The sequence below is a fragment of the Olea europaea genome, chromosome 10, assembly GCF_002742605.1.
Source record: "Olea europaea var. sylvestris chromosome 10, O_europaea_v1, whole genome shotgun sequence".
NCBI lineage: Eukaryota > Viridiplantae > Streptophyta > Magnoliopsida > Lamiales > Oleaceae > Olea > Olea europaea.
This window is the reverse complement of record NC_036246.1, coordinates 18,641,412-18,665,492: the sequence shown is the minus strand read 5'-3', so window position 1 is coordinate 18,665,492 and position 24,081 is coordinate 18,641,412. Positions and strand designations below refer to the sequence as shown.

General features: G+C 32.7%; 3 protein-coding genes across 3 annotated transcripts; all 3 read right to left on the bottom strand.

The window, feature by feature from the left end:
* Positions 1 to 426: 426 nt before the first annotated feature.
* Positions 427 to 5,026, bottom strand: LOC111401420. Its single transcript, XM_023029143.1, has 2 exons — positions 1,750 to 5,026; positions 427 to 847 (listed from the first exon to the last, which is right to left on the bottom strand). The coding sequence occupies exons 1-2, from the start codon at positions 1,944 to 1,946 to the stop codon at positions 712 to 714; spliced, it is 333 nt and encodes a 110-aa protein (XP_022884911.1). The 5' UTR covers positions 1,947 to 5,026; the 3' UTR covers positions 427 to 711.
* Positions 5,027 to 5,901: 875 nt separating this feature from the next.
* LOC111401419 lies at positions 5,902 to 7,565 on the bottom strand. The gene is made up of 4 exons (XM_023029142.1): positions 7,263 to 7,565; positions 6,871 to 7,188; positions 6,687 to 6,786; positions 5,902 to 6,601 (listed from the first exon to the last, which is right to left on the bottom strand). Exons 2-4 carry the CDS (start codon positions 6,942 to 6,944, stop codon positions 6,248 to 6,250), a joined length of 528 nt encoding a protein of 175 aa, XP_022884910.1. The 5' UTR covers positions 6,945 to 7,188; positions 7,263 to 7,565; the 3' UTR covers positions 5,902 to 6,247.
* A 5,367-nt stretch (positions 7,566 to 12,932) lies between these two features.
* LOC111401418 (WUSCHEL-related homeobox 1-like) lies at positions 12,933 to 16,131 on the bottom strand. Its single transcript, XM_023029141.1, has 4 exons — positions 15,408 to 16,131; positions 14,973 to 15,275; positions 14,618 to 14,694; positions 12,933 to 13,673 (listed from the first exon to the last, which is right to left on the bottom strand). The coding sequence occupies exons 1-4, from the start codon at positions 15,568 to 15,570 to the stop codon at positions 13,230 to 13,232; spliced, it is 987 nt and encodes a 328-aa protein (XP_022884909.1). The 5' UTR covers positions 15,571 to 16,131; the 3' UTR covers positions 12,933 to 13,229.
* Between the last annotated feature and the right edge of the window lie 7,950 nt (positions 16,132 to 24,081).

Here is a 24,081-nt window from a genome sequence, read left to right as displayed (position 1 = left end):
CAAGAAGTTCCACTTTGTAGAATTAGGAGGCACTGCTCTTAATTTTGTTTTTTCTTCCCACTAACTCTGTATACATAACTTGTCTCACAATGAAAACTACAGGCACTATTTCAGAGCATTAGTGACTTTTCAGCTGGTGTCTCCCAACTACCCCAATACAAGAAAACTGAATCTTCTCTTTTTCTAATTTCAAAATAACACGATCTCTCTCTTTCCATGCTATGTGGTATATATGATTAATGGTGAATATATAGACGTTACATAGCTAACCAAATGGTAAATTACTTGAGTATATTGAGATTTAAAGTAACAAATTTCTAAAAAGATAAAGAAAGGAAAATAATATTTTATTGCAACCCTTTATATGCCTTTCTTTACATTATTAGTTTGCACATATGCACAAATCTAACAAATGGAATTCTAGTATAAATGGACAAAACAAAAGCTCTTCTAATAGAATAAGATAACCACAACATGTCCATCATCTATGAAATTGATTCATAAAATTAAACATTATCAGCCTCAGCTTGTGAGCAGCAATTGTTATTGAACCAACAATGTGCTTAGTAATTGTTCCTGGCTTTACAGTGAGTTGGTTATCACGGCCAAGTTTAGATTTCTTCTTCCATCCTTCATTGTTCCAATGTTTATCAATTATCTCATTCCAATGCTCTGTACTTAACCATGGTTGTCCATATCCCCTCCAATTAGCTACATTTTCTGATCCACTATTTTCCTTAGCCTTAGTTCGAGCCAAACAAAATATGTCTCGCAGCCGATCAATTGAGGCGGTGTTCCATGCTTTCTCCACTTCGTTCTCCTTATTTTTTGGCCATGAGTATTATTTCTAATGTACGTACCAAGCATTAGTATGCAACAATAAATTTATGAGGACAACAAGTATATTTAAATGAAATTTATGTTACCTGAAATCTTTCCCACAAGAATTTTTTTATGTCAACTGGCAACAAACTAAATGTAGGATAAGGTCCACCCAATTAAGATTTTAAATTAGCACTTACAGCACACGATGTCGAGATAGTAATGAATCTGAAAGCATGAAAACAGAGGCAGGGAACTTAAACCAGATAGCATGAAACTTAAAGAAGTGAGGGATTCAGGCAAATAGTCGGAAAATTGAAGCAAACAACAATTTCACCTTCTTTAAAATGTAACTTGCTAATTTTTTTAAAGCAAACGAATGACATTTTTTGTCTTTGTATCTTCAAAAACTAAATTGAAGTAGAAAGTAATTGGGGGAATAATTCACACAAGTTGATTTCAATGTCAAAGCAAAACCAACATTTTATCCCCCCACAAAGTGCTTTGTCTTCTTTCCAATTCTAACTCTCCTAAACTTAATCAATTGCAAAAATTCTACAACTTAATAAATCACAGCCTCCCATAACTTTTTTTATTGCAGCTAATCAAAACTTATCAGCACCCAAGTTTCGTCTATAAGGTTGTAAGGTTGTACAGAACACCAGACCCTTATAATCTATACAACTTGTCAAAATGTAGGAGATAAAATCTGAATTATGTACTTTTACACGGTGATTTCTTCTAAATGTATGAAAATAACCTGAAAAAATCATGAAAGGGTATCCATTTACTTCGGTGGTTAACATAGTTAAGCATAAATCATTAACCACACAAGTAGTGCAAAGTATACATCCTCTTTAGTAAGTTTTAAAACCAGTGAAATCATTTTGCATTCAACACAAAATAAATAAAGGTTCGGATACATACCTATCATCTCCAGTTTCATCTGGACAACCATTAGTACCGTGGTTAGGACCCCTTTTCCTACCATCAGGTCTATCATTGTCCTCTGATGAAAGAGATATATCGGTATCCTCAGAACCAGTTTCGGTCCAGCCATTGTCTTCCTCATCTTGCAACCTGGGAACCCTAGGCATGGAAGTCCATCTTACTAAACGCGACATCTTTAAATTCAAGTGAATTTCAATTTGAGTTGAGAATTAACAGAGACAAAACGTTGTTGCTCTACAGAATAAGCGGGGTCTGTATATGAGGAAATGTATGTGATATTTGGTGAAAGAATGAGTGGGAAGGAAAGAATTTTTTTGGAAGAATTGGGAGGGGAAAAACGAGCGGGAAGTGATTGGAAATTGGTGGTTGAATTGGAAAGGAAAAGTTGAGATTTAGGAAGGAATTTTGCGGGAGGGGGAGATGTTGGCTTTGGTCAATTTGAAGGAAAATGTTGTCGTATAGATAAAAATATAAATTCAAGATAATAACATGCAAAAATTAATAAATCTTAGATCTAAAATATTAAACCTTTTACAATTAGTTGGTATTAGATAACAAATCAATTTCAAATGGATTAATATGGGAAAAAAATTGATTTTTGTAGAGAATAGTTATTATTAATGAAAGTATTAAAATCAATAGCACAAATTGTTATTTAGTAACGCATTTCTGATTGATCGCATGACAGGTTAATCATGTTACGAATACATGACGCGGTCGTACTATTTGTTTTTTCTAATATGTAATGTCTACAAATAGCTTGATCCTCTAATTTTGATACCCTCAAGTCTTGTGTGCGATTTTGTTATAATTTTCAAAAGATACTGAGTTCTTCAACTATTATCACTCCTATATTTATGCAGAAGGGTTCGAATCAAGCGATGTTGAGTTATTAGATAGTACGTTTATGGCGCTAATGAGTTGGCAGATCGGTGCAAAAGATGGCAATTGAGTACAATCTTTTCCTAATTGTGGTAGTTTTAAACACGTTTTAGAAATTCGGCCTAACTTTCGCTCCGGTTATCAGAATCGCAATTATGACCCTAATTCGGAAAGCTCTTTTGGGTGCGGACGTCATGGCCATAGCGAAGCTAGTGGGCATCATTTTCAAGGCCAAAATCCACTGTTTTCCCTTCCAAATTCCCATTTTTGTTATTTTCTCCATTTCTAATAATATTTCGTTTGTCGTTTTCTTGATAATTATTAAATCGATTTGAGCCAGACTTTTGACAAGTTACTTCTTTTATTACGAAGTTTATTTTGATATGATTATTGAAATTTTACTATTTTTTTTATCTACATAAGTCCTCATTCTCCAGCAATTCCGGAACACACACGAAAAATAAGAGAAAAATATTCTGCATATTTTTTTCCTGTTTGCATCTCGATTTCTGTTCAGCGTCGTCATTGTAGTGATATTGTTTAGATACTAGTCAGTTCACCAAAGTAGTATATGTGGTACTCAGATTCTATAAATTTTACCATTGTATCCTGGAAAATATACGCTCGGATATAATCTCAAGCATTTATGGTGAGAGAGCGAGTCTGTTTAAGCAAACTGTGCTAGCACATGCCCCGGGTTGAAGATTTATTTATTGTCAGCAATTCACATATTTGCGATCTATTTTTGTAGATTTATTTACTTAACGATTTACATATTTGCAATTTCTTTGTAGTTTAATCTTATACTTCGTAGATTTTCCAATTTATTTTATTGTATGTGCTTCATATAATTTTACAGTTTATTATCCGTATGTAAAAAAAATCTAAAGAAAATTAATTAATGAGATAACATTCGGTTTGGTAGTTGTCCAACCGGTATTTATTTAACCAATATATGCAAATACGGTATTTCTACATTTTGGTGTATGTAAGTGCATATCCGGTATGTTAGTTGCATATACGATATCTAGCAAATACGTGCAAAATCAATCACTGTATATGAAATGGGTAAAAAACAATTTGTGCAAATTCTGTGCAAATATGATGAGCTTTCTGCAAATACGGTAAGTTACAAATATGGTAAGTAGGCTGCAAATACGTTAAGCTGTATATACGGTAAACTACTTGCAAATACGGTAAGCTGCATAAACGGTATATTACATATACGGTATGTTTAAAACTGATATCTAAATTACATATACGGTACGTGATAATCCGATTTCATTAACACCAGAATATTTGAACAATTTTCTCTCTAATTTTCAGTTGTGTATGATATGCAGCAGTGCAACTTTTTGAGAGTTGAACAAGAGGATGACATTTCCCTTAGACAATATTGGTAAATAAAGTGTTGAACAAAGAGGCAAAAGTTACGAGAAGTATGTTGGGTGAAAAGTTGGATGAAAAATAGCCATTGCATGAACATAAAAGGAAAAATTGTTTTCCAATTATCATAAACATAAAGTGGGATTTGGCATGAAGCTCAGTGGATGCGAAAAGATCGATTTGTGTAGAAGCTAAAATGAACATGAGTGGTCTAATTGCATTTACAGTGTGCTTACATAAGCAAAATAAATTAATACAAGATTCATAAAACTAATATTTGGAACGAGAATGCCTTTAACTATGAGTACTGTTATACCTCTATCTTCTGCAACATGCATACATTCCACTGGAGAAGGGGTATTTCGAGTCACAAATTTCTTTTGTGGCTGTTGACAACTCTTTTTACCATACTAAAAGTAATGGCAGCTAAAAACACTTGGACACTAAACAATCTTTGAAGAAAAAAGTCATGTAGAGATGTTATTATGAGCAGGGTATGAACCAAAAAGTTGCTTCAGTTTAGGTAAATGAAAAGAAAAAAAAATGTACATGGGAGAAAGGTGTGAACGGTATGAACCAGAAGCAAGGTAGCAACCTAATATGAGTGCTGTTTTGTTTTCGACTGCTTATGTAGCTTCCCAATGGTTGGAACTTCTTAATCAAGATATTAAAGGGCGTCCTCAAGGTAAATTGGTACTTTAAAAAGTTAAATTCAATTACTGGTAATAGATTCCTTATTTAGTATTTTATCCAATTGCAGCATTGCGGTGTAGTAATAAGAGAGTTTGGGATGTAATTAATACAGAATTACCTTACCTACTATTAAGAGGATTCTCATCTGACCAAGAGAATGATAATGCTCACTTTGTTAGGTGGAGAACAATGTTTGGACATATGGATAAAGGACTATCTGCAAAAGAGAGTCAATTGGTGAATTTCCAGCAGTGTGAAGTACTACAAGTGCATGTTTGGTAATGAGAGATGACTCAACTGAGAGTTCAACATCAGAAAAAGACACCCAAGGATGAGCAGCAAAACATGGCTATAAACCGAGCTCTGCTAAATTATATCATACAAGCTAAGTTGGTGAATTTAACAGTTCCAGTAAAACTTCCTACATCAAATCAGTGGCAGCGAACCATAATCCATAGAAAACATGTTTAATCACGGCAAGTCCAGCTCCAACCAATATAACTTCTGATCACAATTCACTACCTCTGCTTACTCTACACAACAGAATGTGTTTAAGTGCCATGGTAATAGTAAACTTTGCTAGACTTTGGAAGCCATAACATCAAATTATTAACAAACCAAGTAAAGAAATGACATTAAAACGTCCAACATAGTAGAGGTCTCAAATAGAATACAAGATTGTCCACCAAGATACAAGGGATGCCAACAAAACAAATTGTGTCCAGCATGAATTCAATGCAGCTCTCAGCACAAAAATTCATTATCATCCAACAGATACAAGGTGTCCAATTTAAACACATAGAGAGTGAATACTAACAGGTTTAGTTAGGAGATTTCTGCTAGTATTTGACATGGGTTTGGCTGCAGTGCAAATCGCCATATTTGGATTCCTGAATCATCATTTCTTAAAATCACCCAATTACTCAAATTTAGTTACTTGAAACATCATAGCTCCTTATATAGCACCCTTGTCCAGTCTGGCCACCATTCTCGTTCCCATATACTGGTCAGATGACATCCTGCATTAAGTCCATGAAAAATATGAACAACGACATAAATAGTTAACTAACAAATGAACTAAAAATGAAAAGAATAATAAGAATACAATTTTCTCCTTCACTTGCACTTGTCGTGAAACCATCACCACTATCAATGTAATCTGGTTCTACATTTTCTTCTACATCAGGACTTTCTTCTACTTCTACATTGGACATCCTAGAGTCAGCCCAGACAACTTCTTCAGCCCCACCATCGTCACAAGCTAAATTTTGGTAATCGAACTCTGATGTTATTTGAACAGGTTGCTGGGTAGATGATGGTTGATCCTCTTGGAATGCAAGTTCCACCCACACATTATACTCTTCATTCTCCAATATGATTCCTTGTCTATTGGGAACATTTCTTGCTTTTATTTTCACAACCGCCCACCAATCAGCTCTATCTCTAGCTTTTGTAGGAAAACATGTATAATATACTTGTGAGCTTGTTGAGCAGGTATAAACACATCATTTGTCTATAGTTTCTTCTTGTGATTAAGCTCGACAAGATTGAATCTTCGATGGACTCTAACCCCACCATTGGTGTCAAACCAATCACACTTGAATAAAATAACCTTGCTTCCAAAATCCCCTAAATATTCCAGTTCCAATATTTCAATTAACCTCCCATAGTAGTCGCGCTCATAATCAGTATGACAACTTCCCACTACACACACACCACTGTTCATTGTTGCTTTGTTGGAACCATAGTCTAAAGTGTGAAACTTAAAACAATTGACAAAGTATCCGTTATAATGTACCATTGTACGAGAAGGACCCATAGCCAAAGCCTTAATGCAATTATCAACTGCCTTATGATCGTCCAAAACCTGAACAAAAGCAATAATGTGCATTAGAACTCCTTTTATCAATCACTTTGTAGCCAGTGGAGACAATATTTGCATAATCACTTAAATATTCCCTCAACCAACTTGAAAAATGTTCCTCGCGTAAACCATCAAATTGTGCATTAGAAATTTGGGGATACAATATTCTCATATGTTTATCAAACTCCCTACATGAAAGTGAAAAACCATAATGCAGCTAACTAAATATACAATTCAACATATAAATTTCAAATGTAATTATAACAACTTACGCCACAAAAGGGGTTACTTCCTCGCAATTCAAGAGCACATATATTGAAGCTACTCTGAATTCCTCAATTGTCATTAATCTGACATTATGATGTTGAATGCCAAAGGATCATCCAGAGTGAGTAAAAATCGATAGTCGTCCTTTAGGATTGACAAAACCTCCATCATCATTTATCAACACACGGTTCAACCTTGTTTCAACATGTTGATCAAAATATAAAGAGCAAAAAGTAGAAGTTTCTTCTACTAGGTATGCCTCTACAATAGATGCCTCAACATGAGCCCGATTTTTCACCTTCTTTTTTAAGTGGTGTAGGAACCTGTGATACATGAAATTAATAGTCAATACCATTCTCATTTCAAAAGGTAATTTAAATTTTGAAGAATATTATACCTTTCAAAAGGATGCATCCAACAATACTGAACACGACCTCCAACCTTTGCTTTATATGCTAGATGAATAGATAAATGTTCTATTGAATCAAAAAATCCCGGTGGAAATATCTTTTCAAGCTTGCATAATATCACAACAATATTTTGTTCCAATTGCTCCATATCTTTCACCCTCAACACGGTAGAACATATATCCCTAAAGAAGTGGCTAAGTTCAATTAAAGCTTCCCAAATTGGTTTCGACAAAAGATCTTTAAATGCAATCGGTAGCAATCTTTGCATAAAAATATGACAATCATAGCTCTTCCTTCTATGGAACTCACAATCACCCTTAACACAACATGAAATGTTTGATTCACAACCATCAGGCATTCTTAGATTCCTAATCCAATTGCATACTTCTCATTTTTGTACAGTAGTTAAGTTATAGGAGGCCTTTGGCATGAATAGTTTTCCTTGTTCATCTTCATATGTATGAAGCTTCCGATGGTTGCAATAAAGCTCGAAATCCTTTCTAGCCTTGAAGTTATCTTTATTTTTTTCCTTTCATAACCATAATTGTATTCAATACATTTTCGAATACATTATTTTCAATGTACATCACATCTAAATTATGCATTATGAGATTTGTATTCCAGCAAGGCAACTCCTGGAAAATGCTCCTCTTTACCCAATTATGGCTATGACCAAAACCTTCGATTTCTTTTCTCTTATCATCTCTGCCACTTGCAATGTGTGGGAGGTTTTCCGCTATACTTTGCAAGTCTTCACTGGTTAGCCTATGTTGTGCCATATCCTTCTCAACTCTACCTTTTATAAAATTTGTCTCTTAATTTTCAAATGCATGGTCAAGTGGTAGGGATTGACAGTGACAACCATAAAAAGATTTTTTTTCTCCATTTTTAAGCCTAAAAGATTTAGTTTGACCCATACAGTATGGACAAGACTTCAGGTCGTGCATACTTCATCCACATAATATACCTAATAGTCCAAGTCAATGCAGCTTTCAACTAAAAATTCTACTTCATTTGTATGTCAATGTTTCAATACCTTCACCCTAAAGCATTTTTAGTTCATTAATGAAAAGATGCTAATAAATATCAAGATTTTTCCCTGGGCTCTTCGGTCATGGGATAACCATACTAAAAAAATAAGTTATATTGTTGTTTACACAAATAGCGGACGATTTACACATTAATTATTACTAGCCAACATGAGTATTGCACATTTGACATGCTAAAGGTGTTGAACCCATCTGCACATAAACGAAGGCGTACAATACATGGTTTAAGGGAAAATTAAGGAAAAGTTCTATCAAAGTAATTCCATGCCTCACTATGTATGGGGTTGATATTTAAATATAAGTTAATTGATTATTCGAGAGCCATAATATGTACTCTATAATATACCTCGACATATATAGTCGTTCAAGCTTAGATGTTAGAGGTAGATATCGCAGTACCTTCTTCAGTTAACCATTCCCATTAAAAAGAAATGATCAATATTAACTGCATTATTAACTAAATGCTACAGATTTAACAACTATTCAGAAAAAATTAATTTACACTTTTCAATCAAGAAACTCTTATCATTAAATCCTTAAGTTGAAATTAAGAATTCAAGAGAGGAATGGGTTGTATGCGATTAAAATTAGACCCATTTGCAGTGAACTAATCTCATAAATGGTAAAATCAGATTACCTTGAAGGTTTGTTCATACACGTACTCAGATAACTATTTCTTATCTTTAACGGATGATGTCTACTGAGAAGGAGGCAAAAAGCGGGCTTCAATCGCTAATGTTAAAGATCCAATTAAGATTTTAAAGATTGAAATCTCTATGGCAGGGAATGAGAGAAGAATGGGAGAGACACGATGAATTGGGGGAGAGGAGAGAAATTGTGTATTTTGTTTTGGTTTGTCTTCTTTGATTTATATTTGATTTATTTTTAATTCCAATAAATTTAGTAACATAACAAATTGTAGGTAATATTTTAGATTTAAATATAATTAATTTCAATAATATTACCAACGGATTCTCGATGGATAAATTCGTAGGTAGATTTAATTTTTTTATTTTTTTTTATTTTTTACTTTTTGTATTTTACTAACAACTTTAGGATGTTACAATTTTTGTTGGTAAAATTTTATATTTTTATTTTATTAAAAATTTTAGCAATGGATCAACAACAAAATCTCAGTGACAACTATATGTCGTCGGTAATTCAGTTGCTAAAACATTTACATTATAATTATAAATTTTTTAAAAATATATCGTTGGGAAGTCGTTGGTAATTCGTTACTAATAGCAACAAATTGAGTTCGTTGGTAAAAATCCGTCTCTAAAGCCTCCTTTTCTAGTAGCGTATATTATTCCTTTGTTTTCAAGAAGGTAAAATAACAATAAATTGCTTTAAGCTAATGATTTTTAATTTTCGAGGTCTTTTCCTTGTCATTGTAGCTATTAATATACTTCAATAAAAATGGTTTTTGTAAAACAAAAGAACACACTTTCAAAAGAACAAGATGACTTCAAAGATTCCTGGCTGAATTTTCATTTTCACATTATTACTGATAAGAATCCAGTTGCTATACATCTGAATGCTAAGACTTGAGACTATGAAACAGTTAAGAAATCTAAGCAAAAAATTTATTAAACAAATTAAAAATAAATTATTGAAATTGTGTAATGAAGAACAATTTATTTTTGATTTGTTTAATAATTATTATTATTTTATTTTTTTTTGTGTGTGTGTGTGTGTATATATATATATATATTGAACATGTGAATTAAGTTAAGCACTATGTGAGAATGTGTTGTTTTCATAATTAGATAGGTTGAAATAGTGGACTATGGATGTTAAACCTAAAATCACTATATTTTTACGTCCTTAGACCAAATATGAAGTAGTTTGGGAGATTTCATTGTTATAGGAAGATGTTGAGATAAATTGGAATTCTATATGTGAAATTAAAAATCTTATGTGGATTGTCTAAAGTTAATAGGATGAAATTAGACGAAAGTCACAATATAGAAGTCGGTTTATTTGGAATGGGAATATTGAACTGATCAAAGCATAAAAAGATATTTTATTTGAAATTTTCTCTTCGTATACTTTATGACTAAAATTTTTTTAGCCTGCAAGGGTGTTAAAACTTGTTATCCTAAAGTCAACTGACTTGTGACTCATCGGCTTGAAGCTCACTAAAGGTGTAATTTAAAAATTTAGAGGAGAGAATGCTGTAAATAAAGAAAAAAGTAGTGAAATAAAAAATTGAGAAAAAAAATAGAAAAAACATGTGGATGAAACAGAAGATGCACCAAATGCCTTGGTTTAAGTTTCAAGCACTTGTTTAAGAAAATTTGACTTTTGATAAGAGATTATTAATCTAGTTGAGTTTTAGAGATTGAAACAATCAAACTATGTAGAGAATTCATGTGTATCAACGTGTTTGATTTGGAATTACTGAGATTTACCTAAACTAGAGAGGTAGGGATAATATAAATTCAACTTAAGGTCACACACTTGAAAATAGCGAAAATAATAAGTTTGGGGATATATGAATCTTACGAGTGATAAAAGAACATATTTGAACCTTGAGGGTTGAGGGTTGAGAATTGAAACTATTTATGAATTCGCGATGCTATACTTAATTCTTCACACACACACATCGATTTAACATTGAAAAAGTATATTTTAGTTTCTGTATTGTGATTTTGAAGCTATGTATAGATTTGAGTTATGATTTCAATCCTAGAATAAAAAGTCGGGTTAACAAGCTAATTTTTTTCCCATTGCTTGATTGCCTAGTCCCTAATTAGATAATTAGCACCGTTTGTTTATGTGTTTGTTAGGTTTTAGTTTTGTTTAAGGACAAACAAAGATTCAAGTTTGGATATTTGATAAGATGAAATTTTACTACTCTTATGATAAAATACTACCTAACTTATATTATATTATATTTTATAGGTAAAACTCAATGTTTGATGAGGAATTGGAGAAAAGAATGCAAAAATGGTGAAAAAAAAAGGAAGAAATCCAAAAATCGGGGATTAAATTGTAAACAATCTATAGATGAGATGGACGATGAAATGAAGATCAAAGATGTCAAGGATTTAAATAGATACAATTGGAAGATAAATAAACAATAGTACAAGAGAAAATGGCTAAAATGAAGTAAATTCAAAGTTCGGGGGCTAAGTTTAAATATTCAAAAGTCGCATCGAACCATACGAGGAGGATTCAAGAGTGTTAAGGATTAATCAGATGGGGAAAGAAGTTAAAGGGATAAAATATAGTCAAAGTATTATCATATATCAACATTCAGGCGAAAAAGTTATGCTACGAATTTTCAGTCTCAATGTAAGACCAATTTTTGGCATAGCAAATATTCAAATTGGAAAAATGATATCTCTGAAAGAATTGTAACCCATTGAGGTAGTGTCCAAACATACTTTGAATCGCTTCAATCGAATATCAGGAGAGAATTATATGACCAAAATACTGAAAGTTGTCCAATAAGATAAAAATTATAACTATGTGGCCACATAGCTTTAATTAGATGCAACCACATCTATTCCTTTAGAGCTCTTGGGACTAGCTATGACTTCTTCTAAGAGGTTGCTTCAATTTGTACTATGCGACCACATTATACTTTTTCGAGATTAGATTGTCTCATTTTCCAATTGAAATTCACTTTAGCAATAATCTTTTTCAGTATCCTTTAAATAACATAATCTGTTAGAGCGAAGGGATACCTCCTTAGATTTAAAAATTCATAGATTCAATATATTTTGGAGGTGAAGAACGAAGCTTAGTCATCAACATCAAGGGCATTGTACAAGATTTTTGGAGACTATCCATCCAAAATCAAGATTTCATTCAAGAAAGTAGATTTTTCCATCTTCTGCCATATTTCTTCAATCCGAGTGATATCTTTTCATTATTTATTGTATAACATAATAATTAGGATGACTGGCCAGATTTTCTCATTTTATTAGATGAATGATGAATCATATTTTTTATTTTTTTTAATTCAAGACAATTAGTGTTGTATTTCTTAATTTTTCTTGATTAGTTTTGCGATTCTCATTGAACTATTTGATTACTTGATTACCAATTAAATAGTGAGTTACTTATTTTAGTGTAGGAATACTCATAATAAATTTAAAACACAACAAAATCAATACACGGGCAATCAGTATTAGGAATAATATACATATCACATGCAATCATATGTGATAAATCCTATGAATCAATGTATGTTTTTCATATGAATTCGGACTAGGAATATGATTGGGTCGTGTTAAACATATGTTTAATATATCTTGGAAAAGATTATGAATAAAAGTGGATTATAGATTGTCTCGAATACATGAATTTACTAGATTAAGAATTAAGAATAGAATTAAATGACATTAAGAAGATTCACGATTCGAATACAAATATTCACATATTAACAAATTCTTTATTTGCTTTCTTAGTTTATGATTAATATAGAAAACATACAAATAATCTCTTTTGATGTTACATGACTTCGAATTTGGCAAAAGCTATTGAACTAGATATTAAACCTTATTCTTCGTGAAAACGATAAACTCAAAACTTACTGATTTTTATTACCTATCAACTATCTTGTACGCTTATGGGTTTCATGCAAACATTATGCTTCATTAATTTCTTTTTAACTATTTCTTATATAATACTAGAAGTAGATTATAATGTCTTTCTCTACTTGTAGAACTCTTCATTGATAGACTAAAACTCTCTCTCTCTCTCTAACATGTTACATAACGTGGACGACGATGACACATTTTGTCGTCCACTCCTGCCAACATAGACCCTGCAGGCAATACATCGTCCTATATTTACCCAGTATGGTCCAAATGCAATTTAAGGCTACATTTTTCCATACTACCTTCTGTCAAATATTATATCAAAAACAACAAATTCTTCAAAGCACCCCTTTTAATTCTTCAAAGGAAGGAACTCAAAAAATTGGTATTGACCACCGAAATCAGAACTTGTGGCTGCAGCTGAAACCTCTACATCCTTGTCAAAAGCACTTTCATTTTCATGGCAGCTTCGAGGTGGAAACAATTGGAGGGTTTCGGATTCCCTACAGTCGTCTAAACATTGTGAATTATAGGGCCCGGGTTGGAGCTCGTGCAGGACAGAATTACACCACGGGATCTCGTGGTTTGAGATGTTAAAATCTTGAAACTTCATACGATTTGGATCAATTGCTGTATGAGTAGAGTTTATTAGCTTAGTGTGAGAGGATGAACCAGACAAATGCGTCATTTGCAACCTGTTTTTCCTTTCTACGAGGTTTCTCCTTTGCTGTAATTCTGTCTCCTCAAACTGTAACCATCCATCTGCTTTATATTCTGCATCTGCTGCTTTTTCTGCCTGTTGAGTAGAAACCGATTAATTTCTGATAATCAAATCCTTGTTAAAGGTACGCTAGATAAGAAAATTTAATAGCAACCCCATATCAATGTTATATATCTTCTCCCTCCAAAGTGATCAATATTCAATAATATTGATGACAAGTGCAGTTTAAGTAGGTTTAATTGCCTTTTAGCTTTTCGATATGAATATCATAATCAAAGATCTTTCTATGAAGAAACTAATTATGAACCTAATGATCGAACTCATCTTGAAACATTGGGATCTAATTAAGTTGAAGGCAAAATATCACTATTCCAAAGATATGCTTAAGCGCAGCTTCCAACAAACCCTAGGTTTCTAGAACTGTTTCATAACAAAATATAGCAGCCTCGACAGAAAGGAAGATTTGCAGCTTTTGTACCCTTTACATTTCCCAACAACCAAGCTTTTGATGCTTCTTCTCCAACTCTAAATATGTACTTTTTTCAATCCTATAATATCAAATTATTGCATGATCACGTGATCATGTAATCATGTCGTTATTATTAGCTTATTAATAGATTTCTGGTGTATGATTGGCTTTTTGTATAAACTACCAAGAAAGAAAGCAAATAAACGTAAAATAAACTCTATAATATATATACTCTTTATATGACTAGATAGCAAGATCCCCACTTTAGGGTAAGACAAATTTATTCTCGAATTATTTTACAAGCACAGAAAATTTGTACTTATAGCTTGACAGATGCATGCATGAATTGATTTAAATTTCAAAAATTCAAATCAACCTCATGCATCTGTCAAACTTCTGTACATATAGCAAAGCTCTTTATTTTCTTTATTTTTCATAGGTTGGCTAAGCCTTCCTCGTAAGTTGTACTTTATTTTTATTTTTACTTTAATATGTTATTAATAAAACTCCTCATGCGAAATTAGGGGAAAAAGTGAAAATGTAAATAGACCTCTGCAATTGTACTAGAGTTTGTAGGAGATGCCCAGTTTTTTGGCTGTTCAGCTTCAAATAATGTCCTACTTGCTTCTGTAGACAAAAAGAAAAACAAAAATAGAATGCGACTTTACACCTCAAGAAACAATCTGAATAGAAAAAAGTATCACAAATCAAACATCAAAATAACTTTATGTGACTAATAATACTAACTTACAAAATGGATCAGAAAGGACACTAATCTATACTATCAAACGAATCTCTCTCTTTCCGTCTCTCGTTTCTCATGCAAGATTTTTTATCTTTCACAAAATTACAGCACTTCAAAAAGAAAGTAAATATTGTATTAAGATAAGTAAAAGTTTTTTAACCTGATTCTTTCCATTCACCGTTATTATCTGGCTGATCGTGGGATGTGGATTCGTGCTGACGCCTGCGTTTTTGCCTTTCTCTAGCCTTATGATTCTGAAACCAGTAAAAGACATTCTTCCCTTCAATCTTTCCATATCGACGAAGCTGTGAAGTTATGAGCTGAATTTGTTCTGCTGAAGGAGTTCTGGTTCCCCTTCGGTACAGTTCTTCGAGGGTTTGAAGTTGTTCCGGTGTGGGATTCCAGCGCGAGCTCACCATGATCTGCTGTGTGTTAAAATCCCTCTTGTTTTGCTCTGTCATTGCTGCTTAAATACATAGTCAAAACCCATGAAAAGGATTAATTGCGTGTAGAATTTTGGCTCGACCGACTTATCTGAAAGCTTAAATGGATAGAGTTTTTTCAATAGATACACACATGGAGGAAACAAACTTACCCAGATGGTGATGATTTAAAACAAGAAGATCAGATTCATGATTAATGAGGTTTGTAGCAGCAGTAGAGGCTGGTCTTGGAACAATGGGCCGAAGTTTTCGACCATTAAACGAACTTTGAATACTATGAAACTCTCCCCTGTCATTATATCCCATCATCCACATCTTGTAATGCCTTAAGCAAGGCGAATTCTTGATGAAAAATCAAAATAGTTTGAAGAGAGAGAGAAAGAAGATACGAGGTTGACTGCAGCTGGGCGCATAGGGGAGACAGTCCCAAATATTGAACGAGAGAGAGAGAGGATAAAAAATCAGAAAATAAAGGAGGGAAATGGAGGGAGAAAGAAGAGAAGAGCGAGCGTGGAATTCTGGGGGTTATAGGAATACGTGCAGGAAAAACGACGTGACGATGATGAGTGTTATCATAAGGCTCATCACCTCATTTATTGTTGTTGGTATCTCCCGCATCGTCTCGTGCCTTTCACACTTATTCTCAATCCGAACTGCCCCTCACCTTCCTCAGTCTCAATACCCTTTCCTTTGTCTTTTCTCTCTCTTGCACACAAATCCAAATGTACGAATAAAGTATAATATTGTGGTGTGTGAATAAAAATATACATCATTCTTATATATTTATCAAACTCTTGCACGCAGAGCACATCTCCAAGTGGTAAAAGGGGAGGGTGGAAAAATTTAGCTTTGCTTGAAGCTGCCGCGTCAAGGGTTCGAATCCTGAAATATGAATTTGGCTTTTGGGTAAGTGCAAGTGTACAAGCAGCCTTCCACCCTTTACTCTTGGAGGCATAACCTGCGATTTACCTCCCTCACGATGCTCCAAGACAGGGGCGGTGGAGGACTCTTAAGGTTGGGGTTCAACCTTTTTTTTTTTTTTTTTTTTTATCAAACTCTAAATTTATAACGATTAGAGTTTTAAAATTTGTTAAAAAAGTAATATATTTAACCTCATTATATTCCAACTTTACTCTTTTTAAATTCATTTATATAAACATTATATATCCACAAAGTTTAATAAAAACAAATTATTTATAGAAAAAAAAACATATATGATGCTAATGGATGAAATTGAAAACGTAAAATAACATTGAGCAAGGTAAATTGATCGATAGCGTCACGTGCAAGATTATTATAAAGAAATTCTAAGGACCAAAGTAGTTTGAGAAAACAAAAATAGAAATTTACACAAATAGAAATGGATGTGTAATTGAAAAATATTATTTGATATCCCAAATCTAATATTATTTGTAAAATACTACATGCCAATACAATTTTGAAAATAAGAAATTTCTTTCCACGAAAATTGATCATAATATTTAATCGGTTATCTTACCATTGATTATTAGAGGTGGAAAAAAAATTACGTAACCAAAAAAATGGAATCAGAACTAAATGGTTTTGTCCAGTTTCATGGAAAAAATAAAATTTAATTTTTTGATTGTTTAATCTCAAGAATCGCATGATTCAGTACGTTTCTCGATTTTGCTACCTAAGAATCAAAGTCACCGATGGAACCAAAGTCACTGCGTTAGTCTTTTTCTCCTTTTGATCTATGCATTGCGCTAATAACTCAAAGACCGAACAATTCATCCACTTAATTGAAGCCATCAATTCATTGTGTGTGTGTGTATATATATATATATATATATATATATATATATATGATATTACCAAAACTTGCACCAATTAATTCCCGAGCTTAAGGACAAACGAAGCACACTAACAAAGGCTCCAGTACCTGAAATGAAAGCAACGAGGTGTCACCTCGTCGCCCCTCCAATGTTTAAGTTAGTGAGAGGGAAAAATATAAGAGTAAGATTATAAACTGAATTTAAAAGTGTACATAAATAATGATCCAAGACTTTGTATTTATAGAGATAGGTAATACAATCCTAGTATGATTAAGTAGTGTACTCTTAGTGGGATAAGTAATTGAGTATTTTTATCTGATTAAGGAGTTGTGAAGCGTTTGAATGAGCATAAAACACTGATGGTAGAGTCTTATTAGATTAACAACATTAGTGGTTTCGTTAATAGACTTGAATCACCTCCTTGGGGTTCTGCACACCATCCTGAGGAGCCTCAACCCTGTTGATCAAAGACACGTAAGTCAGAGTACCTCAAGCTCGCTCGTTGGGGAGTGATCCTCGGAATACCAAAATTGGGAACTTCTTGATAGAAAAGAGAGGAAAAAGGACAGTGACACTATATGTCCAAGGGCTTTAAAAGCTCGAGCTCATTTAGGGATGACAATCGGGCTCGTCGGCTTGGACCGTCCGTGACTTGGTTTGGGGCTCGGGCCGAGCCCCATTTTGGGGACACAGGCTTTGCCCGAGCCGGCCCGTGAGCTCGTAAGCTTTTCAAAAAAAAAATAAATAAATAAAAATTTGAGGTTGCCTTGACAGTAAAACTGCTGCCTTTTAAACACAATAGCGCTGCCTTAAAAGGCAACTAAGTGCTGCCTTGCTGAAGGCAGTAGCTTAGAAAAAAAGGGGAGAAAACGAGTTTGCCCGATTCGGCCCGAAAAAAGTTCGAGCCTTTTTTTTTGGTCGAGCAATTGAGCCAGCAAAAAAGCTCGATCATTTTAACGAGCCAAAACTTTAGGCTCGCGAGCCGACTCGACCCGGCTCGTTTACATCCCTGAGCTCACTCATACGAGCCCGAAGTTGTTCTAACTGAGGAAAAGAGTGACTTCGAGTTCGACCACATAAACTCGAGGATGTTATAGCCCCAGGAGAGTGCTCAAGGTTATCATGATCTCGAGCATGAGGTCATGGATGATTAGGTCATGCAAGAATTGTACGCATCAATATACACACACACACACACACACAAGGTTAAAAATGTAATATAGATTTTTAAGCAAAGGGGTTGTTATATTGGTACCATGATTTTTATTTGTTAAACTACATTTTAATTACAGTTAAGTTCCTCAATATTTGCTTATTGTAACAATTATTTTCTTAAGTTTTTCATTGAATTTTTATCTTTCAACTTTTCATTAATTAGTACATCTCGTCCCTGATGATGATTTATGTCAAAATATTTTGTTTTCATGCTTTAAACTGAGGGAAAAATGTTTTTTGTACTTTTTTATTTATTTATTTTTTAAAAAAATGATGAGAAAATAAGTTACACGCTTTTTCAACGAACCTTTTGAATATAAACTGTTATCAAATACAAAATATGTAAACTAATAAAAAGTTTAACGATATAAATGTTATAATGAATAAAGATTGAGAACCTTAAATTTTAATTAAAATATTGTGCAATAAATAAAAATTATGGTGTGAATAGAATTACTCTTGAAAAAATGGATAGATACATAAGACAAGTAGTTGTATTATCAGTAGAATTTGTTTTTTCATTACATTTTAAATCCACTCCAATTAAAATAAGTTTTTAATGATATATCACCTCAATTTGACTAATAAGACCCAACACAACTAAAAATTAGGTACCACAGTAATTCCACGAATTTATATGTACACCACATTGNNAAAAATCTCCTCCTCCTTCTCTTTTTCCTGTTGGATTGTGTGCCCATATAGTATATATTGCTATGATAAAAAAATTATTTATAATAAATAAATTGTGACTTTATTCATTTATTGTATTTATTTATTATTGAACATGCAATTTAAAGTGTTAATGATTACTTGTGATAATATAAGTTGGGAACTTACGTTGAGAAGTACAATGGCATAACTTATAATTTGATTATAAATAATTTGGTCGACTATGTCATAATCTTTTGAAACAAGAGGCCTCTCTATGTTATCAACCTATGCAAATGACACTGTAAAGAGGGTGCACGAGGAAATAAAAAATAGCATAAGCAAAGACCAAGTGGTTCATATTTTGAAAAGGTCCATATTATCTTTAGTGACACATTTTTAGGAGTATTTAATGCTTGATTTAAAAGTCATTAATGTTGTGATGTGATGATTTGTTTTGTATATTATAAATATTAGAGATATGATTATTATATTAGATAGTATGAATTTTGGAAAAAGAAAAAAACGCAACTTTTTACCATTGACAAACCCTAACTTCTTATCCATCTTCTTCTTTTCATCATCGAGAAGACATTACTATTAAATTCATCATTCATTTTTCAGAGGTTAGTTATTAGAAATTATTTATATTTTTATCTTATAACTTACTATTTTAAATATTAAATAGAACATAGTCATATTTATTTAAAATTTTTGAAACTCTTATTCATTGATTTGTTTGATTCTTAATATCTTTTTGAATGGAAAAGATATCAACATCCTTTAGAAAATATGAAGGATTCCATAATTAATGAAGTATTGAGTTGTTCCTTATTTATTTTTGGGAAGATGTTGTGATGCTCTAGTTGAGAATTGATTATCACTATTAATGTTTCGAATAATTTATTCCAAGGTACCAAATACATGTTTTCAAGCTTCCCGACAATTTTGACAGTTCAATTATCGAATTTGACATTTCGAAAACGTCATATTAGACATCACAACTGTCGAACTCGACATTTGGAAACGTTGGGATAAATAATTTAACTGTTTGGATTCAACCATTCATTTTACCTTTTGTCATTGAATGAACTTAAATATTCAAAAATGCACTTTCATGCTATTAAATATCGACACATTGATTGTGCAGGGTACTTACCGTTGCAATATCAACTTTTCAGGTATTAGTAATCATTTGAGATTCATCGTGTCGCATGAACGAAAGTTTGTTTATGTGGATGATGAATGGAAGTGAAGAGTGGACAAAACCACTTTCATTTTAGTTCTGACAGGTATTACAAATGCACTCGTTATAGTAGAGTTGATCATAATCGGCCACGTGTTCTAACCCCATTCTAACACAACTAATATAAATAGGCTTGATGTCTAGAAGTAGTTGAAGTTGTATTTTGAATATTCTCCTAATAGCGTTGTACATTCGAAAATTATATTATGATTTTATTATTGTTTGAAAATATTAGTCGTGTTTAAGTTCACAAGAAAAATAATTATATACACAAAAATTGCATACCATCCGACAGAAGGATTCTATCATTTTCGACAGATGGTTGCAAAGTAGAAAATTTGACTACAAAAAGTATATAAGGGACATGCTGTTCCCGAACATATTCTCAAATTACATTATTATTAACATTTTATTAGTATTTGCAAACATTGCATAACATCTTGACAATTAAACTATCGATCTCGACAAGAGATTTATGTCATTCTCAACAGTTGGTTGCGAGCAGAAAATATAACTACAAATAAGAAGTACAAGGGATAAGTTGTTGCATAACATTTGGTAAAGACGTTACTCTATTTATCCCTGACAAAATTATAATACATAACTTAACAAATTTTCTGGTGCTAATTGAACAATCCAACGAGTATAAGAAACGAGAAATGATAAAATATGTCACCACATGTGGATGCAACCACTAAATCATGTTTATAACTACATTTTTTGAGGGAAACAAAATGAGTTCATTGATTACACAAATCAATTCTAATGTATTATTAACAAATTTGGTCACACTATTTCTTTATTCTTTTTCTTTTCTCCTTGGTGTTTGGAGTCCTGGTAGATGCTGCAGGAAATCGAATGTATGTCAATCATTGCCTCTTTATGTTAACAACATCGTTACTTTCGATGAGTATGGTGGTCACCTCCATCACGCTACAAGTTGAGGGAACTTTCTCATTGTTTGGGCATGACACTTTGAGCTCTATGGCTCCTCCATCTATTTGAAAACAACATTTGCAACACTAACTGAAATGAGTTCATTATTTCTAGTTCGCAAAATTTTGAATTCCTCATAATTAACGCACATACCGTTCGCCTTTTGGTTCTCATTAGGCAATGGACCCTCATGATTATCGGAGCACGGGTTGAAGCATCCTCCATCTAATTGAAAACAATAATTACAATACTAATGGACGTGAATTCAATATTTCTAATTTGCATATTACGAAATGAGACTAGTGTATTTAAAATTTTGAATTTTTCAAATGTTAATGCTAAATACATATATAAGAAATCAAAAAACAAACTATAACGTTCGAGAAATACTGCCTTTAACTTCGAGAATGACAGTTTATATCGAAAGATAACTCATCTGTCGAGAATAACTGAAACGAATTGTCAGGAACGACAATTTATCGCGGTAGATGGGTTACATAACTGATCTTTCGAGAAGTTCTCGTGTTGAGAATCATAATTGTACAAAGTTTCATTGTGACAAATTAAACAGTTTGCTTAGAAGATTCGATGCTCATACCTAACCTAGAAAAATATAATAAATAAGGTAGGTTGGAATAACAAATATAATACAACAATCAGTTTTCACAAACCAAACAAATTCAGAGAAATATGAAGTAAAAAATTGACAGAATGTGAAATATTTTTTTGCAGAAAAATATATATAAAAAATTCATGCATAACACCCCAAAAAAAAAATTAGAAAAAATCAAAATGCCCAAAAAAATGTAAACCCCCTAAAAAAATGGAAAAATCCAAATTACCTGTAAATGTACACTCTAAACAAAGTCGAACCCAAAACAGAGAACAATCTAACTCACGATCTAGATGTAAGGAACTCAAAATTGATGGTGCAATTTAAAAGAGAGACAAAAAAATGAACATTAATAAAAAACTTGAAACAAAACTTTCAATCGATCTAAAAAAATCCATATATTCGAAACATTACCTATTCTTCTTTCTTTTGTATTAACGTTATAAACGGAATCCTAATGCAAGAACTTGCACTCCATATAGTTTTCAAAGAATCAAGAGGAGACAGAGAAAAGAAGAACAGAGAAAAGAGAAATTTTGCAAAGAAACGTACTATAAAGATAAAAATGAATGAGTTAAAAGTAAATCAATTTTGCTCTTATTTATATATAAGGATTTTGAAGTACAATTGTGAGATGATTGATTGTCACATTTTCTCCACTTTTTGTACAACGTTTTATGTTGTCTACTCAAGGATGTGTAGGATATTTGAATTTTTAAGAGAGGGAAAAATGTCCAAAATGGACAATTTTGAAAAGACTTTTAAAAGGTGACATTTTTATAAATACAAAGTCTAAACTTGACTATTTTAGTAATTTCCTCTAACTAGAATGATATGCTCAATTTTTTAGAATCAGAACAAAAGGTTGATCAACTAAACAGTGGACAGAACAAATCCCACATTAAAAAGTAAAACGGATTATTGTGCTGAAAAAATGAACACAACAATATAGACGAACTATAAAAACATAAAAGAAAAAGACCCCAACATTTTCGAATTTTGTAGCAGCTGAGCTTTCATTCATTTCCCAGTCATTTCTTACGTTTACAAAACTCTAAACTATTTTACAATTTACACCAAAAAGAAACTATTAACAAAAATCGTTCACCCCCCCTCAAAAATTGAACTTTAATAATCCAATTCATTTGTTGATATTTTTCGATAAAAATTGATTACTTAAATCAAGTTTGGAATCGAATTTGCTAGGGTCAGAAAAGGAAATATAATCCAGTATGTCCCAGAAAATTTATAAGATGACGCACAGAAAAAAATAAAATCAAACAGATGAAATAGAAAAGGGGAAACTTATAAATTAATTCATTAACGCCTAATCACCAAACAAATGGCTTAAAACCCAAAATCATAAAGAGATAAGCACTTAATCTAGAAGGGTTTTAAAATCAATTACAGATAAATCAAAATGATTACAAACTCCAAACTTGGGGGGCAGGGGCAGTGTCCAATTAGGTATTAATTCCAGGGGTCATGCTACATAGCCACATTTGTTAACACATCGGTTGACACAACACACTCACATGGGGAGTCGACATTATTTTATTGGCGAGGGACCCACACCTCGACAGTGAGAGATGTGTCAACCTTTGTGTCAACAAATGTGATCATTTGACTTTACTCTAATTCCAGGCTCGAGGCTCCGTCACTCCGACAGCTTCGAAGATTGATTTCATAAGAATCACAAAATTGACTCATCTTGATTTTAGGCTCAAATCAAATCAAATAACAAATAAACAGAAAAGTTCAATGAGAGGACTTCTAGCTTCACTTGTTCACGGTTCCATTGTCCTAGTTTACATTTCTTCTTCTTCCAAAAATGGATCATTGCTGCTTGCGCTACCGGCTGCTGATGGTGTCGATGGAAGGAAGACTAAAGGCAGCATCGGCTTCATCTTGTCGAGGGCTTAGGGTGACGAGAGTGAGACTATGAAAGGCAGAAAGAAAATATTCAAAGTCACTGTGGCCGTGCTTCGTAATGTCCGTTCGTCTTGTAGATCGGCAATTTCAATTCACACGAATGAGTGTTGCTGAGAGATGAGTAGAATCAAATAAAATGGATAAGATTTGGGCAAGAGCTGGGTTGGGCTGCCGCCGGAGACGACAGGAGGAGGAAAAAATCTGATTTGATTTTAAGGAGCTTTTCTTTTGGTTTCGGTCAGATCATTTTTCACAACGTTCAAAAAATATTACAAAATGAAAGATTTTTCGCAAACGTTCAAAAAATGTTGTAAAATGCTATATATTAAGAGTCTCAACAATATGCATTGAACGTTATTATAGAATTATATTTTAATAATGATCAACAAACGTTGCAGAAAATAAAACCTTTTGCAACATTTAAAAAACATTGTGAA